We start from the raw sequence: 25,334 nt of genomic DNA, 5'->3' as shown, positions 1-25,334 counted from the left end.
GCTGGGGGGGGGGATCTCTAACACGGCCCCTTTTCCTTCTGGACGCGTTGGGCAGAGCAGCGAAGCCTCCGTCCACATCACGGAAGGCGCATGACGGCCTCCCTGTCCCCATGTGACTAAGGAGATGTGGCTGGATCCTGACCTAGGAGGAAACTCTGGAGTGGAGGTTGCCTGGAGCAGAGTTCGGGCCACAGCCGGCCCATCCATGAGGCAACTGAGGTGGCTGCCTTAGGTGGCAGACTCCAATAGGGTGGCTTCCAGGGAAATCTCACAAGAGCCCTGCAAGATCTCGCTGGGAGCCGCAGGTACAAAACCCCGCTAAGCATGGCTTTGGCAACACCTTCCACACCCTCCCATTTCACCTCAGGCAGCAGAAGAGGATGAGCAGCCCGGGGGGGGGGGCAGAGCTGAACTCAGCCCTCCCTGCCTGCAGAGAGCATGGGGACCTGGCTTGGGGCACAAGGGGGCAGCCCCCCAGGCATTCTGCCCAGCCTTGCTCCAAGCAGTGGCGGAAGAACCCTCTCCAGCACCCGGGGCAGAGCATCCCGTACAAACTGTGCATGTGCGGCGTCCCTTATGGTTGCTGTGCGAGAGGCAGCCCATGCAGACGCCTGTATGGATGGCATGTGCCCTCGGCCGCTCTACAGCTGGGGGGAGGCAGGGGCCATTTTGTCACCCCCCCCCCAAGTGGCACCCAGGTTGGACCGCCCCTTTTGCCCCACCCCCGCCCCAAGGCTCCTTTGCAGTGAGTTGAAGGTTGGAGTGGGGCAGCATCCAGTCTCCACCCCCACCCATCGCTCCTCCCAAGCCATGACACAAACAACACATCCAGAAAAAAAAATTTATCCTTTTAAAAAAATGGCAAATTATTAAACCAGAACAAAACCAAAACCAAAACCCCCACCACCACTTTTCCATGGGGGGCAGTTGAAATCTGAGCATGCGGTTTGGTCTATGGGTGGCAACGCCCACCTTGGGCAGAGCTGAGGTGCCAGAGACAGCAGAGAAGTGAATCGCTGGGAGCCCAACAGGGGTGGGTTTCCTCCAGGAAAAGCCTGCAGCAGCCCCCCCCCCCCCCCCGCATACAGGAAAGGCACTGGAGTGGGGAAGCAGAACTCTCTCATGCCCACCTAGCTCTGAGTGCATCCCAAACACAACACCCACACAGAGACCTTGGCACCAGCCTCCCCCTTGCAGCTAGGCAGTGGGGTAGCATGGGGGTGCAGGGGGGGCCAGCCGCACCGGGCGCAACATCTGGGGGTTAGGGTTATGGGGCGCAAATCCACGGGTTATGGGGCGCAAATTGCTTGCCTTGCCCCGGGTGCTGACAACCCACGCTACGCCACTGCAGCTTGGCCTGGTGCCACCCACCTCCTCAAGCAACGCCCCTGGTGCCTGCCAACCACCCACCTCAAGCAACGCCCCTAGGGCTGCCAGGGGCTTCTCTGTCTGTGTCTCTGAAGCGTTGTGGGTCTCACCACGTATGTCTCCTCATCTCTCGGCCTCCAGCGTGACACTGGTCTTTGGCTCGGAGCTGCCTTGCTGGGAGAGGCTGCCAGGCCAGCCTGCCGGTTGCAGAGGGTGGCTGGCAGTCCATGCACCCAGCTGCCCAGGTAGGGAGCAGGCCGGCCAGGGAAAGGCTCCGGGCTGGGGCAGTGGGGGTGGCGGAAGGGGAGGAGAGGCGGCTGGCTCCGAGGCCTTGAGGCGGGAGAACATGGCGAGGGCTTCGGGAAAGCTGGGCGGGGTGGCGGGCGTGTTGGCAGGCGTGCACATCTGCAGGGAAAGAAGACAAGAGGGGGAGGTCAGAGGGGGTGCCTCCCAGCATTACCACAGAGCCGTCCTTCCCGTGCGGCAGAGTCACAATCGTGACAAAATTCCAGTCTCTGCATCCCTTTGGCTCATCTTGTTTGTCACCAGAGAAAAACAAGGCAGAGGATGTTGGGCAAAGCCTGTCGCGAAGGAGGCCGAGCATCTGCTAGGCATGCAGAAGGAAGAAGGTCCTCAGTCCTGTCCCCAATTGCAGCAGCCCCGGGGGGTTGGGAGGGGGGATTGAGAGAGGGAAACCCAGCGAGGCTGAAAGTTGGGAGAATCAGGACAGAGAAAAGAAGGTCCTTCACACAAGACATAATTAAACTCCTGAAGGCCAACTTAGATGGCTTTAGAACATGGGGAGGCAACCTAAGGCCCGGGGGCCAGATGCGGCCCAATCGCCTTCTAAATCTGGCCTGCAGACGGTCCGAGAATCAGCGTGTTTTTACATGAGAAGAATGTGTCCTTTTATTTAAAATGCATCTCTGGCTTATTTGTGGGGCATAGGAATTCGTTCATTTCCCCCCCCAAAAAATATAGTCCGGCCCCCCACAAGGTCTCAGGGACAGTGGACCGGCCCTCTGCTGAAAATGTTTGCTGACCCCTGCTTTAGAAGAAGATGAGCCCAATTCACAGAAAAGAGGGCAATTGATGGCTCCTAGCCAGGACGGCCATGCTGGGCCTCCATGGTCAGCCATGCTTCTGAAGGTCCGTTGCTGGAAACTACGGATGGCAAAAGTTGCTCTGTGCCCAGGTCTCTTGTTTGTGGGTGGCTTCCCCCGGGGGAGTCCAGCTGGCCACTGGGAGAACAGGATGCTGGCTTTGGGCTTTCAAATTTCACCAGGGCCCTGCATGTTGCCAGAAGGCAGCCCCCATCCCACCTCTTGCCTTCTAAGTCCTTGTTGTGGCGCCCCTTGTTGCCCAGTGCGGACGAACCGGTCGTGTTCCCCTCAATCCTGCCTCTTCTTAGGTTCTCTGCAGACCTCTGCACTCCTCTCTCCTGCCTGCCCCCCCCCCCCAGGTTCTGGAAGCCCTGTTCATGCCATAAGCATCTCAAGGAGGAAACGTTTTGCAGGCCACTTACCATCTGATGATGGAGATGGCTGTAGGGGATGCCGGATTCTTGGAAGAACGAGCTGAGGGCTGTCTGTAGAAAGGGGGGAAATGGGGAGAAGAGGTAAGCAGAGTGTTGCTGGCTGGCCTGCAGTCCTATGCCTAAGATGCTGTTAAGATTGATGCACAGATGCGCACATGCACACAATTAAAGGGCCAAAGGCAATTCCAGTCAGGGTTTAGATTAGAGTTGCCAAAACTTGGGTCTCTAGCTGTTTTTGAACTACAGCTCGCATCATCCCTAGCTAGCAGTATCAATGGTCAGGGATGATGGGAATTGTAGTCCAGAAACAGCTGGAGACCCAGGTTTGGGAAACCCTGCTCTAGAGGCAGCTAGGCAGCTTGGGAAAGAGCTGGCGTGGCGTAGTGGTTAGAGCAGGAGGACCAGGACCCGACAGAGACCAGGGTTCAAATCCCCACAGGCTGGGAAGCTCTCGCGTCTTGAGCCAGCCACTGCCTCTCTCAGCCTAGGCAACCTCACAGGGCTGTTGTGGGGATTAAAGGAGGAAGGGGAGAGTCACGTACGCCGTCTTGAGCTCCTTGGAAGTAAAAGGTGGGACATAAATGAAAGAATGAATGAAGGTACTCTGGGGCAGGAGGATGGAGGGTCGTTCCCCCCTGTGGACAGTAGGGAGGTGGTGGTGGAACACAAGGGAGCCCCCACCCCGCAAGGTGGGGAGGGGGATAATAGTCCTGGTTAGAGCAGGATTTTAATGGGAGGATAAACCTCTAATAGGATCACCAGGTGCTAGAATGTGTCCTTTGCTCTTTGACTGAGCAAACCGAAGACTCAATATTTGAATTCCCTTCCTTCCTTCCCTCCCCGCAAACAAACACACTTCTTCCAAAAGCAAGTAGCTTCTAGCAGAAGCCAGGAAAAAGTTCATGAGCTTTGGAAGGTCTGTTGGTGGGGTTTGCAAGGCATTTTTTTTCAGGGGGAGGGAGATGTGCAGGTGCATTTATTTTACCTATCTTGCATTTATATCCCATCTTTCTCCCATCACAGAATCCGAGGCAGCAGCTACATTTGAGGTCTCCAGCAGGTCCCCCATCCAGGCACTGGTCAGTGCTGGTCTTCCTCGAACCCGGGTCCCCAGCTGTTGTTGGACTACAACTCCCATCGTCCCCAGCTACCAGGACCAGCGGTCAGGGAGGATGGGAGTTGTAGTCCATCAGGGTTGCTGGGTCCAGATGCCTGGAATTATGCAGGGCGTTGCTGGAATGTGACCTGCATTTTATGACACGTTATTGTGCATTCGTCGGAAACACCGGGCTTTTCTGGTGGGAACTTTCCTCCTTTCTCTTGCATCTCCCCCATCCCGGACCGGCCTCGGACACCTGTTACTCCACGAGGCCACGGGAACCGGTTGGGGCATGGATCAGGCCCGGCTGGCTGGGGAGGAGGACGGACCCCACTCTCTCCCCGGCTAGGCGCAACCATTTAGCCCAGCTCTGAGATGCGCCAAGTGGCCCACGCAAGAGCGCGATAGGCGGGCACTCTGCACATGCCCCGAGGGCGGAATCCCGCTCCGATCCTATCAACCCCAGACGCCTCTTGCTTTCTCTTCCCCCCACCCCCCAATATTAGACCTTTCCCAAGCCGAGAGGGGGCTCAGCCCCCCGTGGGTGCGCCTTTTCCTCGGGCGCCTCCGCGGCCCGCCTCGTACTGCCAGGGGGCGGCCTGCGGGAGCTGCCGGGCTTGGTCGACGGCGCAGCCGGCCGCCACCACGAACTGGCCGATCAGCAGCTGCTGCTTCAGCTCCTCCGAGGCGCCGCTGCCCCCCGACGCCGAGGCCAGGGCGCGCCTTCGCCTTCGGGGACACTGCCAGCTGTGGTCCGCCTTCGCCTCCGCCTGCTCGGCGAAGCGGCTGCGCGCGGCGCTGCCGTCCAGGGAGTCCCGAGAAGAAGCCTCTCTGGGCACGACGGGCCGCCCTCTGAGCATGTACAGAATACCTCGAGGGGGGTTTGCAGCGGAGATGCCATAGGGAAGAGGACGGGGGCTCTGCTTCTCCTGCGCCTCGGGAGGCGCGCACTCCGCGCTGGCACCCGAAAGCCGCGCACTGGACGGCTCTGCCCTGCTTTACTTAGGCAGGGGTCAGCAAACTTTTTCAGCAGGGGGCCGGTCCACTGCCCCTCAGACCTTGTGGGGGGCCGGATAATATTTTGGAAGAAGAAAAAATGAACGAATTCCTATGCTCCACAAATAACCCAGAGATGCATTTGAAATAAAAGGACACATTCAACTCATGTAAAAACACGCTGATTCCCGGACCATCCGAGGGCCGGATTGAGAAGGCGATTGAGCCGCATCTGGCCCCCGGGCCTTAGTTTGCCTACCCATGGCTTAGGGACAAGGCTCAGCCCCCAGGGCCGCTTGGGATGCTGACGTTTCCTCCAGTGGCGTGTTCCTGAACCTACGCAGAGTGCGACCACGCACAACATCCGGTGTCATAGGAATTCTAAGGTCTTTTTTATCTATAGAATAAAAGTTCATAAATGTACAAGGCAAACGCACATCCATAAGTATATAAACCACGTTTCTGAAATAGTACAGGAGAGCAATCCTGAAGCCATTTTGACTCTCCCAAATTGACCTCATATATTTCTCTGCAAGGAGGAAGGAAATGGGAAAAGCTTTCCAGCGGTCTTTGGACTGTAGGGACTTACACACCTCCCTGTAAATACAGTCTGGCAAGTACCTGTTAAATTGAGCACACTATCAATTTGTGTAAAACAGGCGTGTCCAAAGTCTGTTTGAGGGGCCTAATCCAGACCGCTGGTCTGTTTAATCCGGCCCCTGCAGGGTAAAATTGTAAAAAAAAGCTTAACAACTTCAATCCTAAAAAAAAGCTCTACAAGTTTGGTTGGCTCTGACGCATGTTCACTTCATCAAATCTGGCCCTCTTTGAAAAAAGTTTGGGCACCCTGGACATAAGAGATTCAGGAAGTATTTACCATCCCAAAGGAATTGCCAGTCTATCCAGAAAAGGCAATCATGTACCACCTATACATCATTTTCATAATATTCTCTCTTAGGGCATTACATGCCGTAAATTTCAAACCGGTGGTCCATAACTGTTCCCAGTCAGCAAGCATAATATGTCCAACATCCTGTGCCCATTTAATCATAACAGACTTCACCGTTTCATCCTGCATATTCCATTTCAGCAGCAAGTTATACATCTGCATTTCTGGACTCCTGCGCAGGACTTTCACAGAAGTATAGAACTGTTGACTTGGAAGGGGCACCCAGGGGCCATCTAGCCCAACCCCTCGCAGTGCAGGAATCACGTGTCCTGCTCTTTGTCAGCTGTTATCAAGCCTGGTGATACGAACCGAGGACAAGCGTCTGGAGCCCCTTGGTGGAGACTGGGGTGGCCTGTAACAATATATATTGTATGGAAAAGTTTTAAGTTCTGTTTAACTGTTTTTAATTATTGAGTTGAGTTATCAGGTTGTGTTATGTACTGAGTTGAATAGGATCCAAAATGCAGCAGTCTGATTGGTCCTAGAATAATAGGATCCTGAATGCAGCAGTCTGATTGGTCCTAGAATAATAGGATCCAGAATGCAGCAGTCTGATTGGTCCTAGAATAGGATCCAGAATGCAGCAGTCTGATTACTGCATTCTGGATCCTATTGTTCTAGGACCAGTCTGATTGGTCCACAGGAGCCACCCAATCCAGCTCCTGGTGGAAGTGAATCCGCAACCTGATTGGCCTACAGGAGAATCCCAGAATTAGCCAATCACATGGGGGCCATTGTGTAAATAATGTATATAAAGCAGACATTCTGGGGGAACTTCCATTCCTCACTACTATGAGCTGAATAAAGAGCATGAAATCCACACTTGACTCCGAGTATATTTCAGGTTGGCTTTAAAAACAGGACAGAAATGGTTGTTGTTTAGTCGTGTCTGCCTCTTCGTGACCCCCTGGACCAGAGCACTCCAGGCACTCCTGTCTTCCACTGCCTCCAGCAGTTTGGTCAGACTCATGCTGGTAGCTTCGAGAACACTGTCCAACCATCTCGTCCTCTGTCGTCCCCTTATCCTCGTGCCCTCCACCTTTCCCAACATCAGGGTGATAGATAATTTATTACGGTCAAAGACCAGTTCACATAACACAATAAAAACAGCGTTCCTAAAGATAAAATATACAATCAGAGCAGATTGCATCAATAGCTCATGAGTTAAAATTGAGATATATACATACACCCGTACAACTGATAAAACCCATAAAAATTGGCCCTGATTTCCTTCAGAATGGATAGGTTTGATCTTTTTGCAGTCCATGGGACTCTCCAGAGTAATTAATACCAGGCTGTCTCCCCCTCAATTCAGGGTGGAAACTCTACATTCCTCCATAAACAGCTGAATTGTCACTTTAAACTACATTTTAAAAAAGCAAATACATTTTAGGTTGACCTAAAAACCAAGCGCGAGGAATCTGAGCTAAATAAACTCATTTCACCTCCCCGCCCCCCCGCCACGTACGGAGTGGAAGCTCTACCTTTTCCTATCTCTACCGTCCCGCGCTGCCATTGGCTGAGGGTCAGGCCCCGCCCCGCGCCTCCCACGCCCTCCCATTGTTGTGTTTTCCTCTTCTCCCCGCGCGGCGCGGCGCCTTCTGGGGGTTGTAGTCGGCGGCCTGTCTCCCCTTCCGCGGCGAACCACGCGCAGGGCCTGGGCGCGGGGACTCTCTTTCCCGTGGTGCCCCGCGCGGGAGCGGCCTGCAGGCCTCGCCGCCTTGACGGAGTGTCTGAGGGGGCTTCGCTGAGGGAGAAGAAGAGGCTTCGCCGACGAGACCCGCCGACCGCCATGGGCTCCCTGCTCAGCCGCCGCATCGCCGGCGTGGAGGACATCGACATCCAGGCCAACTCGGCCTACCGGTACCCGCCCAAGTCCGGTAAGGCCCAGCCCGCCGCCCCCGCACCTGGTGGAAAGGAATAATAATAATAATAATAATAATAATAATAATAATAATAATAATAATAATAATAATTAATAATAATTAAAATAATAAAAATTCTCCTCAGCTTCCCCTCCCCAATTTTTGTGGGGGGTTCTCCTCCCCCTCCCCCAACCCACAGGGCGGGTGGTCCCTATTATTCCCGGCAGCCTGAGAGGAAAAGCGGCTTCGTTTCTCGGAGCGGCCGGCGGGGCTCTTCCTGGGTGGCGGGGGGTTGGGCTAGATGACCCCTGGGGGCCCCTCTGGCCGCCATTCCTGCATTGCAGGGCCTCGGGCTGCCGCTCTTCATCCCCCCCCCCCCCGAGGATCGCACGGGCATCGCAAAGCAACAGCGCCGTTGAATTTTTTGATAACAATTTATTGGTTTTCCAGAAATAACAGTAACAATAACAATACCAAAACCAATTGACTTCCCTCTAGTCCCATAGCTGTCAACTTTCCCCTTTTCTTGCGAGGAATCCTATTCGGAATGAGGGAATTTCCCTTTAAAAAAAGGGAAACGTTGACAGCTATGCTCCAGCTCATGGGGAGGCAACCTACCGTGTTTTTCGCTCTATAGCACGCACCAGACCATAACACGCACATAGTTTTTAGAGGAGGGAAACAAGAAAAAAATATATTCAAAATGAAATAGTGGATATATGATTTTTGTGGTTCATGCTGTGGCCACAGACATGTGATCTGACAGTGAGTTTGGAGTAGCCCAATGCAAAAATCCTGAGGATCCTTGTGGATCCATGCTTTGTAACCACGGAGGAGGGAAGGAAGGGGAACCATGGATCCTCTGCTCACGACTGCAGCAGATCCCCCCCGCCATCCACAGGCATTCGCTCCATAACACACACAGACATTTCCCCTTACTTTCTAGGAGGAAAAAAGTGAGTGTTATGGTGCAAAAAATACGGTAAGCCCCGGGGGCCGGATTGGGCCCAATCACCTTCTCAATCCAGCCCACAGACAGTCCGGGAATCAGCGTGTTTTTACATGAGTAGAATGTGTCCTTTTATTTAAAATGCATCTCTGGGTTCTTTGTGGGGCATAGGAATTCGTTCATTCCCCCCCCAAAAAAAATATAGTCTGGCCCCCCACAAGGTCTGAGAGACAGTGGACCGGCCCCCGGCTGAAAAAGGTTGCTGACCCCTGCAGTCTAGTCCCTTCCTTGGTTCCATTATTTTTCAGTATATTGCATGTCCATTGTGCGACAGCGCAGTTTAAAAGGCCCACGATAAAAAGAGCCTTTTTGCCTGGCACCTGAAGATGCAAGCGAGGACGGCACCAGCTGAGCCTTCCTGGGGGAAGCACTTCAGGAAAGGGGAGCCACCACCAAACAGGTCCCCCCCTCCTCCTCCTCCTCCTGCTGCTGTCTCCCTATGGGCCCATTCACCTGGAGGGATTGGGGTCCTGGGCTCTTGAAGGGTCCACAGCAGCACTTTGAATGGGGCCTGGAAACAGAGCGGCATCCAGGACGAGAGGACCCTTGGCTTTCCCTCCCAACTCTGACATCCTGATCCCCCACCCCAAAACGTGACCAGAAGCACCCCCCATCAAGAGCCTGGTGGCTAGTGCCTCTTCTGAGAAGCTAGGAGACCACCTGAGCATAGCCCCCCTTTCCCTCCTGGGGGACCCAGGCGCTGAAAGAGGTCAGTCAAATGGGCAGAGAGGAAAGGAAACACCTGCAAATATCATTGCTGGTTTTTAATCGTTTGAACATTTCAAAGAGTAGCTTTCCCCGGATGATTGTAATGTATTATTATTTTCCATGTGAGCCACGTACACTTTTTGGAGTTCTTTTATAATCAAGCGGCGTATGAATTTTGCGAAATAAAATAAATAAATAGCCACTGGTCCCAAGGGCTCCTCAGTGCCCCTTGGTCCTGGAGGCAAAGAGAGGGCTGTCGATTTCATGTCTCGCTTGTCCACTTTCTGGCTGAACAGGGATGTTTGCAGAATTTTGTTCCAATGTGCTTGTGATGCAACCCCCCCCCCCCCAGCTGCTATGAACCAGAACAGCTGAGAATGGAGCCTCTGTGCTCAGTGGCAGCCTACCTCTGAGTCTCTGGTGAGGGGGACACCTTCATGCCCAGCTTGTGAGCTTCCCAGAACTGCTCACTGATGGAAGCTGGGTTACATGGGTGTCTCCTCCTCCATGTACAGCTGTAGTGGGCGCCCTGAGAGCTGTTGCCCTCGGATCCTGCTTGCAGGCTTCCCTTTGGTTGGCCACTCGGAGAGCAGGATTCTGGAACAGATCCAACTGCAGCCAGGCTCTTCTAAAGTTCTTATCATGGTGTGCCCCTCCCTCCTCTGAGCCATTGCTAGGCAGCAGCAGTAGCCTGCCCCCTCCTCTTCTCTCCCTCCCCACATATCACCTGCCTGCCAGCTCTCTTCTTCCAGGCGCTTGCCAAACGGCAAGGTGGGTGGTTGTAAGCCTGCATTGCCCAGCCCACGAAAGGGGCTCCCTCCACAAATCTTGGGGTGGGGGCAAGTGAGGCCTCAGTCCAGTATATCTGAAGGAGCGTCTCCACCCCCATTGTTCTACCTGGACACTGAGGTCCAGCTCTGATGGCCTTCTGGTGGTTCCCTCGCTGCAAGAAGTCAAGTTACAGGGAACCAGGCAGAGGGCCTTCTCGGTGGTGGCGCCCTCCCTGCGGAACGCCCTCCCACCAGATGTCAAAAAGAACAACAACTACCAGACTTTTAGGAGACATCTGAAGGCAGCCCTTTAGGGAAGCTTTTAATGTTTGATGTATTACGGTATTTTAATATTTTGTTGGAAGCCGCCCAGAGTGGCTGGGGAAGCCCAGCCAGATGGGCGGGGTATAAATAATATATTATTATTATTATTATTATTATTATTATTATTATTATTATTATTATATTTGGCTGCCAGCTGGTGTGGATGTCTTCCCCCTCCCACTCCAGAGAGAGGTTGCTGAGCCCTGCCTTGTGCCAAAGTCCTGCCAGTGCCCTTTGCATCTGTGCCCGATCTGAGGTGCAGGTCCTTTCTCGATTGTGGGGTTCACTGTGTGACTTTGGGCTGCCCTACCCTACAGGGTTGTTGTGAAGATAAAATGGGTGTGTGTGGTGGGGTAAAGAACTCTATACAATGACCTTGATATGATTGTGCGGACGACGGTGGTTAAAAATGTAATAAATACACATGTAAACCCAGGTCTTTGCCTTCTCTTCAGGGAGCTACTTTGCCAGTCATTTTTTCATGGGAGGTGAAAAGTTTGACACGCCACACCCTGAGGGCTACCTTTTCGGGGAGAACATGGACTTGAACTTCCTTGGCAACAGGCCTGTCCAGGCAAGTACTCATGATTTTGGTGCACCAAAATGAGCCTGGCGGGGGGGGGGGGAGCACCAGCCAGCCAGCTGTTTCAGAGCACAGCCCCCATCACAGCCATTGGATGGGGGTTGCTGTTGTTCCAAACAGCTGGAGCCTGCCAGGCTGCCCTCACAGGATCTCACCTGAATTATGACCTCTCAATTCGAAGGGTTGCAGGTGTGTGTTTTTAAACAACTTTCCCCTGAGGTTGAATGGGGTTCAGAAAAACAAAGTGAGAAATACTGATGGATTTCAATTGGGGGACAGACGGACCCCTGATTGCTGAATATGTACAGCTCTCCCTTTTTTGTTCTGGCTCAAACGCTTCCAGGGATAGCAGATGACCCTAAGTGGAGTTTTCCTCCTGTGTGTGCAGCTAGAGAGAGCCAGCTTCTGCCAGTGTTGTGGGTGGAGAGTGGCCTGCCCGCCTCACGTCCTCCTCTAGACCTTCCCCCTTGCTTCGTGTGTGCTTTCTCAAGAGGCTCCTGGTTTTTCATTCCAGTTTCCCTATGTAACCCCAGCACCTCATGAGCCAGTGAAGACTTTGCGCAGCTTGGTGAATATCCGCAAAGATTCCCTTCGCCTGGTCAGGTACTGCAGACCCAAACCCCTATGGGGTGAGACTTTTCAGGGGGCCAGGGTGGAATCACAGCTGCCTTAGCCTATGCTCTGCTGAGGCCAAGGAGCTTAAAATGCAGACTCTGTGATGAGTTGGCACAGGGGGGTTGAAATTGTGTATTTTTGCAAAGAAGGCCCTTAACTTGCCTTCTTTCCGTCTGAGCAGGTTGCTTGATTTTCTGACATTCAGAGGCTTCCTTTTTTATTTTTGATTGTGAGCTGAAGAGGGAGGCTTCCTTTGTCTGTCCTGGTCTTCGTGTGCTGCTGAACAGAGCATTTTAAGTGGGGGGTGTTTTGAGTTACAACAAAGGTTGCTCTTAGTATCACATTCCACACTTGCAGTGAATTGTGAAAATCTGGAGATACGCAAGATCTAGGAAGCAGGTGGTTTGAAACCTTCTTTTGCTTGTTTCTAATTCTGGCCAAAATGGAGGGATTGAGAGGGGTGGGTTGAGGGGCTTGAGGAATCTGGGCAGGGGAACATGAATAGAGGCAAGAAGGCAGAGGAGTCTGACTCCTGAAGATCAGTTGTTTATTATGTATAATCTTATTGTGATAATAGTGTTTCATGGCATACGTGGCTTCAGAGACCATTTAATAATAATTATGGTAACCATTAATATAATAAAACCATTAATGTAATAAATATTGTGTGTATCTTAGAAAGCATTTTAGACAGTCCCATCAGGAGAGCTGGAAATGTGATAGTTGTGAAGATAGTTCGAGTGGGTGGGTGGTAATAAAGAAACAGAGACGGCTCAAGGATTGAGTTTCTGCGCCAGGTGAGAGATTGCAGCAAGCTTAATGTCTGAGCTCACCTGCCGTGACTCAGCCTCCCTTTACACCAGGTACAAAGAGGACGCTGACAGCCCCACTGAGGAGAACGGGAAGCAGAAGGCCTTGTACAGCCTGGAATTCACCTTTGATGCCGACGCACGCGTTGCAATAACCATCTACTGCCAAGCGACGGAGGAGTTCATTAGCGGCATGGCTGTGTGAGTGTTGGGACTCTGGCAGCGAGGGGCCTTGTGGGGAGTCCGTCAAATGGATCTTGTGGCTTTTGGAGACATCATCTTCACCCACCCATAGTTCTGTATTATTTTATTTATAGAAGTATTTACAAACAGCTGTTTGTTTTTTAAAGCAGTTTACAACAGTAGCACATAAAGCCGTACAATAAAAGCCATATAGAAAAGTTAAAATCAGACATCAGATAACTTTTGTGGAAAGATGTACTTTTAATTGCCCGCATCAGCCTGGCAGAATAGAAGAGTATTCAGCAGGCATTTAAAGGTTGAAACAGAAGGTGCCTGCTTGATCTCCAGTGGCAGAGAGTTTCACAGAACTGGGCTGATGACACTGAAGGCTCAGTTTCGTGTTGTTGTCACATGAGCCTTGCCAGCTTGGAGAATGACCAGTGACACTCCTGCACATAATCTCCTCGATTGAGCTGGGCTATAAGGGATTAGGTGATCCCTGAGGTGCGAATACAAGGACCTTGAACCTGGCGCAGTAGTAGACGGGCTTTAGCAATGGAGCCCCATGTTGTTGACTAGACATTCTGCATCAGCTGGAGCTTCTGAAGCAGGTCCAAGGGCAGCCCCACAAAGAGCACATTGCAGTAGTCCAACCTTGAGTTACCAGTGCATGGACTACATTGGTCAGGCTATCCCTGTTCTGGAACGGTTGTTGCTGGTGAACCAGGTGAAGGCATGGGGACCTTAGCTCTTAAATTCACCAGCTTGGCTCAGCAGAAAAATATATTGCCATCCCCAAGGTCTGGCATCCCTGCACCACTGGGGTAGTTTGGAGACGCCCTTCTTTTCTTTATGTCCAGAAATGTACTAGCTTAGCTTGGGGTGCCAGCAGGTGGCTGCATGAGGCAGGTCCACATGCACATGACCTGGTTTGCTGCAGCTTCTGTTGCTTTTGGCCTGTGCTTCACCATGACACGGAAGTGTGCTGGATGTGGCCTGTGGGAGCCCAGGAGCTGCCTCTGGGTGTGATGCTGAGCCTCTCCTCTTCTCCCTGCATGCAGCTACAGCACAAAGAACCCATCTCTGCAGTCGGAAACGGTGCATTACAAGCGAGGAGTCAGCCAGCAGTTCTCGCTGCCGTCCTTCAAGATAGACTTTTCGGACTGGAAAGACGACGAGGTGACGTTCCTGGCCTCTTAGTGCCTCCCAGATTTGGGTCTTTTAGCTTAGCAGAGTCACATAGGCTTGTGTTTCTCCCTCCTGCCTCCTCCGTCTTAATGATTTTCCTTCTGGGGGTTTGGGGGGGTTGAAAGCAAAGCAGTTGTGGTGTCATCAGAACAAGGAACAAATTTATAAAGGTGCTGGGAAATGAACTAAAGCTCTTCCAAGGGGAGGGGCTGGAAGCAGAGAAGGAAGCTGAGTGGCTGCTTGTCCTTTCTTCCCATCCTGTATCTCCTCCCCCCACCCACACACAAAAGGAGGGTCTTTTGACACCTTTTCCTTGGAGGAGTTCCATATGGAAAGCCACAGGACTCCCTACCAGCCAGACTAATCCCTCTGTTTGCTCCTTCCTTCCAGCTGAACTTTGATCTGGACCGCGGCATCTTCCCCGTCGTCATCCAGGCTGTGGTGGATGAAGGCGACGGTAAGACACCCGCTTCCCCTCTTTGCCTTGGTGTCCCTGGGAAGCAGTCAGGCTGGCTGAGGGGCACAGCAGGGTTTGGCCCAGAGGCTGGAGTGGCCTTCCCAAGGGGCCAGGCTGCGCTGGAATCAGACAGTCCTGGGAAAGGTCTCCACCATGCTAGGTTTTCTGTGCTGGGGCTGAGCAGGGAGCAGGAGGGGAACTGGTTTGCTGGCTCTTGGGCAGGATTTGGCTCATGCCACCTCCACCTTCTGTTCCTATCTGGGACGGTCTCCTTGTTCATATGCGTCTTCTGGGACGCAGGAGAGGCTCTGCTAAAGAAGGCGTGTTCTTTAAGCCAAGCAAAAGACCCGCGTTGCCCAAGAGATTTGGATCGCCAGCAGTGTTAGCAGATTAACTTCAGTATTTCCTGTTCTTAGAATAATTGCGTATCCCTTTTTGAGAATATAGTCTTACTGATGTGCCCTTTCTCAGGAGAAGTATTTTTTACATTTTGCTGGAAGCCGCCCAGAGTGGCTGGGCAACCCAGTCAGATGAACAGCATATAAATAATAAAATTAAAGTTTTTTTTATATAAAAGAATTATAAAGCTATTTTTAAAAAACAAACATATACTGTAAAGCTATTTATAAAGAATTATTAAAGCTACCCCCTTATTATTACCATTATTATTATTAATAAAAATTGGGTAGTTGTAATAATACAGTTGAACCTTGGTTTTCGAGCAGCTTAGTTCTCAAATGTTTTGGCTCCCGGACACTGCAAATCCAGAAGTGACTGTTCTGGTTTGTGAACTATTTTTGGAAGCCAAATGTCTGACGGGCTTCTGTGGTTTCTGATTGGCTGCAGGAGCTTCCTCAGCTGATTTATCTAGCTGAGAGCAAATTCTGCTGTGAATCCTTTGAAACCCTTTTGTGTGCCCCTGCGGATACACAGACCACACTTTGGGAAACACTGCTCTGATTTCATCTGTGACACTTCAGAGAGATATCCCTGGGAGGGAAGCAACAACTGGAGCCTTCTCTCCTTCGCCTCCATAGTGGGATCTCTGTGCTGGAAGTCTTCAACCAAGGACTGTGTGTCAATAATGCTGGAGACAATGGCGATGTTGTTTGAAGGAGCTCTTGCCTCTCCTTCTTAGCTTTTCCCATCATGCCGTGGGAGAGAAAACGAAAATATTATCTTCTGTTTGTGTAACTGGTAGCCTGGGTCAAGAAAGCCCCCCCCCCAAGCCTATGGTCACATGACAGTTTGATGAAGAGGTCAGCCCAGCGGGCAGCAGCTGTGAGAAAGGAGTCGGAACAAAAACGGTCTATAGCGCGATGCCATGTTTGGAATCCTGGGTACAGTTCTGGTTGCCTCACCTCAAAAAGGAAATTACCAGGAGGGAAAAGGGTTCAGAAAAGGGCTTGGTTCAGAACTGCCTGTTGACCTCCATCGTATACTTTGATTGCGCACAACTTCTTCCTTGGTCACCTTGAAAGCTCTGCTGCCCATGTGACCATTTGGGTAGCCTGTGCAGCTGGGCCGGTGGGAAATCCCGACTCTTGAGAGTCCTACCGCTGGAGGACTCAGGCCCCGATCCTCCTCCCTTGGAGCCTGGCCTGATGGGGTGTTTGGGCTGCCTGTTGCCTTGCCCCTGATCTCATGGGCCTTCTGCTTTCCCCGCAGTTGTCGTGGAAGTTACTGGCCATGCCCACATCCTCCTGGCTGCCTTTGAAAAGGTAAGAAGCCCCCCCTTTGTCCCATCTGAGCAGGAGATGGCTTTGGGTGGTTGCTGGACTAACAGCGCTGGCAGAGGGGCGAGACATTGCCTTGCCTTCTCTGTGGCTCCAGTCTGTGCATGGAAGGAGGGTTTGCTTAGCAAGCAGTTGAAGACTTTTCATATTAAATGTGCCAACCTATCTCTCCCGTGTCTTTTCCCCTCATCAGCATGTGGATGGCAGTTTCTCGGTGAAGCCTTTGAAGCAGAAGCAGATCGTAAGTCTTTGTCTGTCTGCAAGGATGTGGCTTAATCTTGTTTTTTAAGCTGTATTTCAATCAATTGTTTTTATATTTGGTGTAAGCCGCCCTGAGCCCGGTCTTGGCTGGGGAGGGCAGGGTATAATTATTATTATTATTATTATTATTATTATTATTATTATTATTATTATTATTGGCAGAGGTGCTGGCTGACATCCCAGAGAGGCCTGACCCCTTTCCCACTACCCAACTTAGCAGGGCCCATTGGATTTCCTGCCCTGAGAACATGTAATACAAATATTTAAACAGATTTTTTTAAAAGGAGGTTTAGGCAGGTTCACAGATGATAAAGTTCTCTGTGGGTACTAGGCATGATGTCCACAGGATTGAAGGCAGTGTGCCTCTGAATCAACACCATTTGTTGCGAGTCCCAAATAAGATCAGAAGAGCCTGTGTGCTGCATCAGGCCAATGGCCCATCTAGTCCAGCACCCTGTTCTCACAGTGGCCGACCAGATGCCTGTTCTGGAAGCCCAAAAGCAGGACTTGAGCTCTCCCCCTCCCCTTTCAAGCAACCAGTGTTCAGGTTCATGGTGCTTCTGACAGTGGGGGTGCAACATGGCCATTGTGGCAAGTAGCCATTTGTGTTGTTCCTCCCCTGCACTGCCTATGGGGTTCCCAGAGTCGCCTGATTGGCCACTCCGAGGACAGAATGTGGGGCCACATGCGCTTCCTTTGGCTCAGCCAGCAGCTGCCAGGTTCTTCTGACTTGTGATTATGCTCAATGAAGAACACATTGCTGCCCTTTTATTATTCTGGTTTTGGTTTCCAACCTGTTTCCATCCTTTTTTCTCATTTGCCTTAGATGGTTGTTTCTTCGTGTTTATTTTTCAGCTGTGTATTTGTATCGTGTTGTGTTTAACTTCTATTTCAAACTGCCTAGAATATCCTAGTGGAAATAGTAATAGTAGTAGTAGTAGTAGTAATAGTAGTAGTAGCAGTAGTAGTTAAGAGAAACGATTAAAAAAAGAAGCAAGCAGCATTTCCTGCTTCCTCACAGGTGGACCGGGTCAGTTACCTGCTTCAGGAGATCTATGGCATTGAGAACAAGAACAACCAGGAGACTAAGGTGAGGAGAGAGTGAGGGAGGGGAGGCCATCAACTCTCCCAGGGCTGCAAGGCAGTCAAAGACCATGAGAGGAGCGCATCCCTCTGTCTAAAAGGGGAGTAAGCAGAGGTTCTCCCTTGAACGTTCCCTTTCGAGGCTTTTGCTCTCCAGAGGGAAAGAAGTTGTCTATTGACCCACAGCAACAACTCAGAGCTGTGGCTTTCATCTGGCATCTGCTGAAGCCGAATCCTGCTAAGGCACCTTGTGAGTTTGTGCCTCCCAAGTCTGAAATTTGGGGGCTTTGCCTGTTCTGGGTGGGGTTGATCTTGCCACCTGCTGCCAGTAGTGTTGGGTTGGGTGGTTCTGTCCGTCAGAGTCCAGAAAGGGGCCCCTGGATTTCTGCGGTGCAGGGAGGGTTCTGGATGCTGAGCTGGGCCACAGGAGCACCCAGTGAGTTCTCTGTCTCCCTCTCCCCCCGCTGCAGCCCTGTGACGATGAGAACAGCGACAACAGCAACGAGTGTGTGGTGTGCCTCTCCGACCTGCGGGACACCCTCATCCTGCCCTGCAGGCACCTTTGCCTCTGCAACTCGTGTGCCGACACCCTGCGCTACCAGGCCAACAACTGCCCCATCTGCCGCTTGCGTGAGTAGCAGGGGGGCGGGGCAGGGCAGAGGCGAGGGAAGAAGCCCTTTGCAGGTCAGGAAGAGGCCAGCAAACCCGGGGCTTGAAGCACAGAGACCCTTCTCCACCTTTGATCGCACTGGGCAGCTTTTCCTCTGGGGGCTGCCATTCTCATTGCATGGAGCAGGCTTGTTTTCTGCTGCCAGTGGATTCTGCAGCCAGCGGATTCAGGTCTCAAGAAAAGAGATTCCAACTAAGCATTAGGAATAATTTCTGGAGGGAAGAGGCGTTCAACAATGGGAAGGACTCACAGAACCCACAAGTCCCCTGGAAGGTGGCCGTCTCCTCCATTGGAGGTTTCTAAGTGGAGGTCCGATGGCCATTTGTCAGGGATTCTTCAACTGCGATTCCTGCATTGCAGGGGGTAGATAACCTCAGGGTCCCTTCCCACTCTACAGTCCTGTGATGCCTGGGGGTGGGGGCATGTTTGTGCCCCCTGTTCAGTGAAACTCTCATGGGAAGTCCTTTGCTGATGGGCAGGGATGGAGCAGGGAAACATGAGCTCCGTGGATTCAGTTTGGTATAGCAAAGTGCACATGCCTTGCCACACGAGTTAAGGAGCATTGCAGGATTCCAGGTTCGGTGCCCATGCCCGTTTCTGAGGCCCGTCCCTTTAAGGGGCAGCAGCTGATCTGCCCTGGCACCTGGAAAGGTTGCGTAAGTCAAAGCCGCCTGCCTCCCTTTGCAAAAGCAGTTGCTGTGTTCCCCATTCAGTGTGGCTAGCAGGTGGCTTTGGGGTCCCAACTCCCAGAGGACTCTGCCCACAGCCCAGCCCGTAGGAGGCAAAGATGATGGGCCTTGCCCCTGGCCGATTTTGGGCGCAAGAGATGAGACTGGGCTCCTCTCGCCTTCCCCCCTCAGCCTTCCGAGCCCTGCTGCAGATCCGAGCCGTGAGGAAGAAGCCCGGGGCCCTGTCTCCGCTCTCCTTCAGCCCCGTCCTGGCACAGACCCTGGACCACGACGAGCATTCGGTGAGAAGCAGCCTCAGGCGCCCGGGAGGGGTCAGCAGAAGGGGTGGTTTCACTCCCAAAGCACACTTGTAGCGCTGGGGGTGGGGAGGATGCATCTCTCTGTGTGGGGTGGAGGGGAGTTGGTTTGGGTTCTGGGCAGACACGGGCTCATCCCCACCTTTTCTGGGGGCTCCAGGTGACCTTTTCTGTTGAGCCTTGGCTGTCCCCCTCAGGTAATGGGGGGATGGGGTCAGCCTGCCTCGTAGAAGGACAGGAGGCCATAAAAATAGCAAAGGAGAGACAGGGAAGGAGGAAGAGAAGGTGTGTTGCTATCCCGGTTGATTGGAATAGCTGGTGCTTTTTGTTTTCTTACTACTACTACCACTACTACTACTACTACTACCCATCCAACTGAGTTGCCCCAGCCACTCTGGGCAGCTTCCAAACATTTAAAACACAGTATTCCCCCTTCCCTCCATCCGGGTGCCCGTGGCAGTGGCTTAGAGGCAGCTTCCCACCTGGGCTCCGATCAGCCCCAGGCCTGCTGGGCTTTAGCCTGGGGTGGTGGAGCTTTAGCCTGTGCCTCCAGACTCTTCCCCTGGGACTGTTGCACAACCCTGAGAGCCCCCAGCTCAATTGGCCAGAGAAACAGAACGTGAGATGCCCTTCTGAAGACAAAGAACAGCAACAAGAACGATCATTCCTCACAAAAGTGACTTGAAGCAACTTACGGAGATCAACACATTGCTAAACATAAGGCCATAACAAGAGCCTGCTGGATCAGGCCAGAGGGGGCCCATCCAGTCCTGCCTCCTGTTCTCACAGTGGCCAACCAGCTGCCCCTTGTGGGAAAGCTGCAAGCAGAACACCAGCTCCAGAGCCCTCGGCCTCCTGTGGTTTCCAGCAGAAGTCTTGCTGCCTCCGACTTTTGAGGAATTGCCCAGCCATGCTAGCTAGCAGCTACTGAGAGCCCTCTCTTCCTCCATGAATTTGTCCAGCCCTCTTTTAAAGCCACCCAAGTTGGTGGCCATAAGATGTTTCTCTCTTATCCCAATAAGGAGTGTGAGATTTTGGGAAGATTTCAAACTACTTATTGTGGTTCTTGTTATTTTTCTCTGGTGTTTTTGTCGTCCTTAAATGTTGTAAGCTGCCTTGTAAAGCGTTAATCTTAAAAGGTGGCGTATAAATGTCTCCATGGGTGTCTTCTAGTGCCAGGCAGTGTGTTTAGCTGCAATTCCTGCAGTGGGGGTTGGACTGGGTCACCCTGTGACTCCCTTCCAGTCCTGCAGTTCTGTGAGGGCAGAGCTAAAGAGGCTTCAGTGCTGTAGGGGTCAAACTGCAACGACGGATGGCAGTGGCTGAGCTTTTGTCTTCCTCTCCTTCTCCCTCCGCAGTGTTCGGACAACATCCCTCCAGGCTATGAGCCCATTTCTTTGCTGGAAGCCCTGAATGGCCTGCGCTCCATCTCCCCCTCCATCCCCTCGGCTCCCCTCTATGACGAGATCACCTACACGGGGGTCCTGGACGGGCTTCCCCTCTCTGGAAGACCCCTGGTGGGGCTGGACCGAGCTGTGGAGAGCAGCCATCAGAAAAGCAAGCGCAGCAAGTCTCCAGACAGGTGAAATCTTGTGGAGAAGCCTCTTTGGATCGCTCCCTCTCGCCCTCCCCTACACCAAGTCCATCCTCGCTCTGTTTCCCAGTCCAAACCTTCCTCTGCTTCTCCTCTGCCTAACGCCTGAAGCTCAGGGCTCCTAGTGCCTTTGTCTCTTGCCCCAGAGTCACCCCCCTGCCCTGCAAGCTGCTGCCAATCCAGCTGTGTCTCTTGTTCTCTGCAGCACCCTCCGGTCTCCCTCGTCACCCATCCACGAAGAGGATGAGGAGAAGCTTTCGGAGGACTCAGACTTGCCACTCAGCGGGACGGAGCTCGTGCTGCAGGAGGGCAGCTCCCCAGAAGTGAATCTCTCTCTCTCACTCTCTGTCTGTCTGTCTGTCTCCTGCCTCTTTGCTAAGCCTGGAGTGGCCTGCTGATGGGTCAGGCTTGGCACTGCCATGAGCCTTGCTGAGTTGTCAGCCTCAGAAAGCTGCCTGCCTGCTGCCTGTTCCTGCCTGACAGCTGAGCAACCGCAAGAGCTCCTTGGCCAAGTTGGACTGTGTGTGTGTGAGAGAGAGAGAGAGAGAGAGAGAGAGTGCATGTGCAAGCTGACAAGTGGAGGTGTCTGGTTCTGTGTCATCTTGCAGAAAGTTGTAGTTTTTACTGGCACTGGGAGGTGGCCAGTAAACAGCAGGCGGGCTGTTTGGGCCGCCCACCATGAGCTGCTAGAGCTGGACGCTCCCATGGGTGGTTCTGATCACCCGTCTCCTTCCCCTCCCACACGCCACCCTCATGGGCTCCTGGGGTCCCATCCGCACACCAGGGGAGAGATGAGCTGCTCTTGCCCTCTGCTTGCAGCAGTGCTGATGGCTAGGGAAGGGGGCAAGCCCTCTTGATGTTGGGCTGCAGACCACTCTCCCCAAGGGCTCTGGCAGGGGCCTCCCTCCCCACCAAATGTGACGATTGAGGAGGAAGGACCCCCTTCGGACTTCCTCACCATCACACTGGGAAGAAGCCTCCCCTCCATTGCTGGCTTCTGCTCTGCTCCTCCCCATAACAGCCTTGCTTAACACACCAGTCCCTTCCCACAGAGCCTCTCCCCAGACTGAGGGAAACAGTAGCTCTTTTTCCTTCTCCATTGACTTGTCAGCCTAGGAAGCTGAGCGCAGCCTGGCTACCAGATCAGGGGATTTTCCACCAGGTGGGGAGGGGCAGTATTGCCTCTCTATCTCCCCGCTGGCCTTTGGTGCCCGGGCTCCCACTTCCACACAGCTGCCGCTTGGGCCTAGCTCTGGAATGGTGCTGGTTTCTGCCCATTTGGAAAGCAAAGCAGGGGGCTGGATAGCCACCCTCCTCCTTTGCAGAAATGAGACCCTTTTCTTTTTCTCCTTCTCCTCCCGTCTTTCAAGAGCCTGACAGCGGAAGAAGCAGAGGCAGCCAGCCCCCTGCAGCAAGGTGAGCTCTGGCTGGGCCTGTGGTGGGTGAGAACTGGCAGGGGGGGGAGTATCCTTACCCTCTGGGCTGATCCCCTCCTGGGTATATGTTGTGTCTGTGCTCTTGAACATGGGCCTGGAAAGAACCCCACTGCTAGGACTGGCCCCCTGGAGGGGCAGCTTGGGCAAAGTGGAGCAGCCACGAGAGCAACGTCTAGTGGTTAGAGTGCTGTACTAGGACCTGGGAGAGACCACGCTCCACGAAGCTCACTGGCTGTGACCTTGGGTTGGTCGCCGTCTCTTTCGGCTTTACCTGCCTTTCAGGGTTGTGAGGATTAAACGAGAAGGGCAGGAGAACTAATAGATAAGGATGTTGGCTATTTCGCAGATGAGTTGGGCTGCAGAAGGCGTGCTGGGGAGACCACACATTCAAGAAACGCAAAAGTAACTTTTGCTAGGTTTTAATAACAAAAACAAAAACTCCTTTTACACTAAATTACAATATATCAATATGCATGACCCATCCACCAGGGTACTGAGAGAGCTACATACTGCTCATTATATAAACAGCTTAATTACCACAACTTAACAACACCTGCTATACTGCTTCACAGCTGTAGGTCACGTTATTTGCTCTGGCCTTTAAAGAAATACACATCTTGTGGAACAATAATGAACCTTCAAATTTAAAGAGACCATTCAACAAAGAAATGCAGAAATGTGAAGGCCTTTGGTAAACCCTTGATCTGGGGGCCCCCGACCAAGGCGAGGGAGTGGCAGCATGCCAAGGCGCTGAGGCCTCCCCTTCTTTCTCCCCCTCGCAGGTGCCCAGCCTCCCTCTGTGGAGGCCCTTGTCCAGGAGAGCAGCAGCAGCAGCACCTGTGACCCCAGCAGCCTCCCCATCCTGGAGAACGACCTGCCAGCGGACATCTACCTGCCAGGTAACGTCGAAAGGAGCCCTCGGTGGTGACTGGCGCTTCCTTTCCCTCCGCTGAGAGGGGGATGATGCCCTCGCTTGGCCAAGAAGGAAGGGCCCTGACCCACCTGTCCCCCGTCCCCCCAGCTTCACGCGCCGTCCTGGCTTTTCCTGCTCCTGCACCCATGGCCTGGCTGCCTTTGCATCGCTGCTGCTCTCTGTGTGGCAGCCATGGCCCTGTTCCGTACGTCCATGCCAGGCAGGCCCCGTCCGTGTGGCACATGGAGGAGGGCAATTGGGAACAGGGGGGCGGGAAGCACATGCAGAGGGGGCCAGAAGAGGCTCAGAGGCAGAGGGTGAGGCTCGTGGTGGGTTGCAGAAGAGGCCTCCGCCCCGCTCTCAGGCACCACCCGATGCCCACAGCAAGGGGGGCATCTGCCCATCCATCTTTTCTGACCGCTTTTTCTAACGTCTCCCCCCTTTCTGTCTGCCCTGCCTGGGCAGCCCTCGGCCTGGACTCCTGCTCTGTTGGGATAGAGGAGTAAGCTGGTACGTCTCGTCTTTCCTCCCTATGCGCTGGCGGGGGCCTCTTGGGAGGGCGGGTGGGGAAGGGCAGCCAGAAGTGGGGCAAGGGGGCGGAGGAGAGAGGGGGGCTGCAGTGGGGAGGGGGCTGAGATGCGCAGGGCAGCTTCCGCCCTGCTGTTGGCGGTCTCGTTCAGTGGCCAGGCACCCACCTCGGGGTGCCGGAGTCGGGCACCCTGCCTTGCTTCTTGCTCCCACCATATGCCTGGGGGGCAGGAGGTGCTGAGAGGGTCAGCACCACCAGGGTTCCTGAGCCGGCCTCTTTCTCTCCCCCCCCCCCAACAAACTGCAGGATCTTCTGACTTCGCTGGCACCCTCCCTGGCCGTGGGACCAGCCAATCCGGGCAGCCCTTCCTGTTCAACAATCCCCGCCTCTGCGTGGAAAGCGGGCAGAGCCCGTCCTGAGCGCCTGGCTCGGGGTTCGAAAGCCGCCGCCACCGAGGTGCTCACAATGCCAAACGCCCGGGCGCATCTTCTGGGGCGGCTCCTCTTCCTGCCTGCCTGTGGGGAAGCAGCCCCTCTGCCTCCCTTCCTCTTGCACCAGCGAAGGATCCTTTACGGGACACGGGTTCCGATGCTGTGGCACGAGACAGACATTCCCCCTCTGCGGGGCTCAGCCTCGGACCAGGACTCTCCCCCCCCCCCAGGGACTCTTCTGTGTCTTTGTACAGAAATGCATGATATTCAGTGCCCCCCCCTGCATTGGCCGTGAGGGTGGTGTGATGGAAAAGATTTCCTCCCGCCTTGCTGTGCTCTCTTCCTGCCCCCCAACCCTCTTTGGACATATCTGTTGGCGCCTTGGCCTTTTTAACCCCTGCCTCTGATTTTCCCCCTCCTGCTTCCCAGCCTGCCTGCTCTGCTCCTGGCCGGCACTTGGGGCTCCTGGCAGAACCCCCCATCTAGGCACATGGGGTGGGAGGGGGGTTCTTCCTGCTCCTGGGTCAGGCGCAAGGCCCTTTCTGCCCTCCTCCTCCTCCATGGACTTCCTGCCAGGGGGATGGCTGGACTCCAGAGAGGAAGCCAGCGAGGGGCGGGAGGGACGCAGCTGGAAGTGGCTTGAGGCTCCCCACTGGGACCTGCGTCTTCTGCCCCATAGATACCCCTCCTCCACCACCACGACCTGCTACTTTGCTGCAGGATTTGGGGGCAGAGCAGCAGAGCCAACCTGGGGGGCACTTTTGCTGGAGGGTGACGCAGAACCTGCAGCTTCCTCTCTTGCCCTGAGGCCGGGGCATCGGGTGGGTGCCCCCTTGTGCTGCCTGTGCCACCGAGCAGGAGCCTGTTCACCCCCCACCTTGAGCTCCACGGTTTGGGGCTGTGCCCAGGTGTGCCTTCTCCTCCTCCTCCTCCTCCTCTTCCTCCCTCCCAACTGCTTCACCCAGAAGGCGGTGGGGTGAGGGGTGTCCTTGTGGACTAGCTGCCTGAGGGGCTGCCAGCTGCTTCCTTGCCCCCCCCCAACTGCCGCCTTTGAGGGGGCCACTCTCTTTCCAGGCCCAGAGGGCAGAGCTGGGCCAATGTGTTTCTATATTTATAGTAATAAACCCCTCCTGTGTCAGTCTGGTTGATGCTGGTGACTGGCTTTTTCTTGTTGGTTTCTTCCTTCCTGGTGTTTGGTGGGCCACACTGACCATGTGGACGGGGCCACACGCAGTT

The 25,334-nt window shown here is 53.7% G+C and overlaps 2 protein-coding genes across 3 annotated transcripts; one reads left to right on the top strand and one right to left on the bottom strand.

Moving 5' to 3' along the window:
* Nucleotides 1–1,489: 1,489 nt before the first annotated feature.
* Nucleotides 1,490–4,864, bottom strand: UBALD1 (UBA like domain containing 1; the record flags this gene model as incomplete). The annotated part of the gene is made up of 3 exons (XM_079952879.1): nucleotides 1,490–1,773; nucleotides 2,894–2,956; nucleotides 4,583–4,864. 3 exons carry the CDS (start codon nucleotides 4,862–4,864, stop codon nucleotides 1,492–1,494), a joined length of 627 nt encoding a protein of 208 aa, XP_079809005.1. The 3' UTR covers nucleotides 1,490–1,491.
* A 2,755-nt stretch (nucleotides 4,865–7,619) lies between these two features.
* Nucleotides 7,620–25,244, top strand: MGRN1 (mahogunin ring finger 1). Of its 2 annotated transcripts, XM_079953839.1 has the most exons (17): nucleotides 7,620–7,829; nucleotides 11,081–11,199; nucleotides 11,723–11,811; nucleotides 12,687–12,833; nucleotides 13,877–13,994; nucleotides 14,394–14,460; nucleotides 16,129–16,181; nucleotides 16,390–16,437; nucleotides 17,479–17,547; nucleotides 18,011–18,170; nucleotides 19,071–19,180; nucleotides 20,554–20,777; nucleotides 20,995–21,112; nucleotides 22,160–22,205; nucleotides 23,008–23,124; nucleotides 23,604–23,648; nucleotides 23,974–25,244. In XM_079953839.1, the coding sequence occupies exons 1-16, from the start codon at nucleotides 7,742–7,744 to the stop codon at nucleotides 23,642–23,644; spliced, it is 1,614 nt and encodes a 537-aa protein (XP_079809965.1). In that variant the 5' UTR covers nucleotides 7,620–7,741; the 3' UTR covers nucleotides 23,645–23,648; nucleotides 23,974–25,244. The 2 variants fall into 2 exon arrangements, with proteins under 2 accessions (XP_079809965.1, XP_079809964.1); XM_079953838.1 differs by lacking the exon at nucleotides 23,604–23,648.
* Nucleotides 25,245–25,334: the final 90 nt, after the last annotated feature.

The sequence above is a fragment of the Podarcis cretensis genome (genome assembly GCF_951804945.1).
Source record: "Podarcis cretensis genome assembly, chromosome: 14".
NCBI classification, from domain to species: Eukaryota; Metazoa; Chordata; class Lepidosauria; order Squamata; family Lacertidae; genus Podarcis; species Podarcis cretensis.
Note: the sequence above shows the minus strand (reverse complement) of the source record. Positions and strands in the feature narration are given on the sequence as shown.

Bases quoted from the DNA above. Each gene is read 5' to 3' on its own strand.
- MGRN1 (XM_079953838.1), top strand. From the start codon at position 7,742: ATGGGCTCCCTGCTCAGCCGCCGCATCGCCGGCGTGGAGGACATCGAC. The intron at 12,834-13,876 runs GTGAGTGTTGGG...CCCTGCATGCAG, and splicing joins TTCATTAGCGGCATGGCTGT to CTACAGCACAAAGAACCCAT. The intron at 21,113-22,159 runs GTGAATCTCTCT...CCGTCTTTCAAG, and splicing joins AGGAGGGCAGCTCCCCAGAA to AGCCTGACAGCGGAAGAAGC.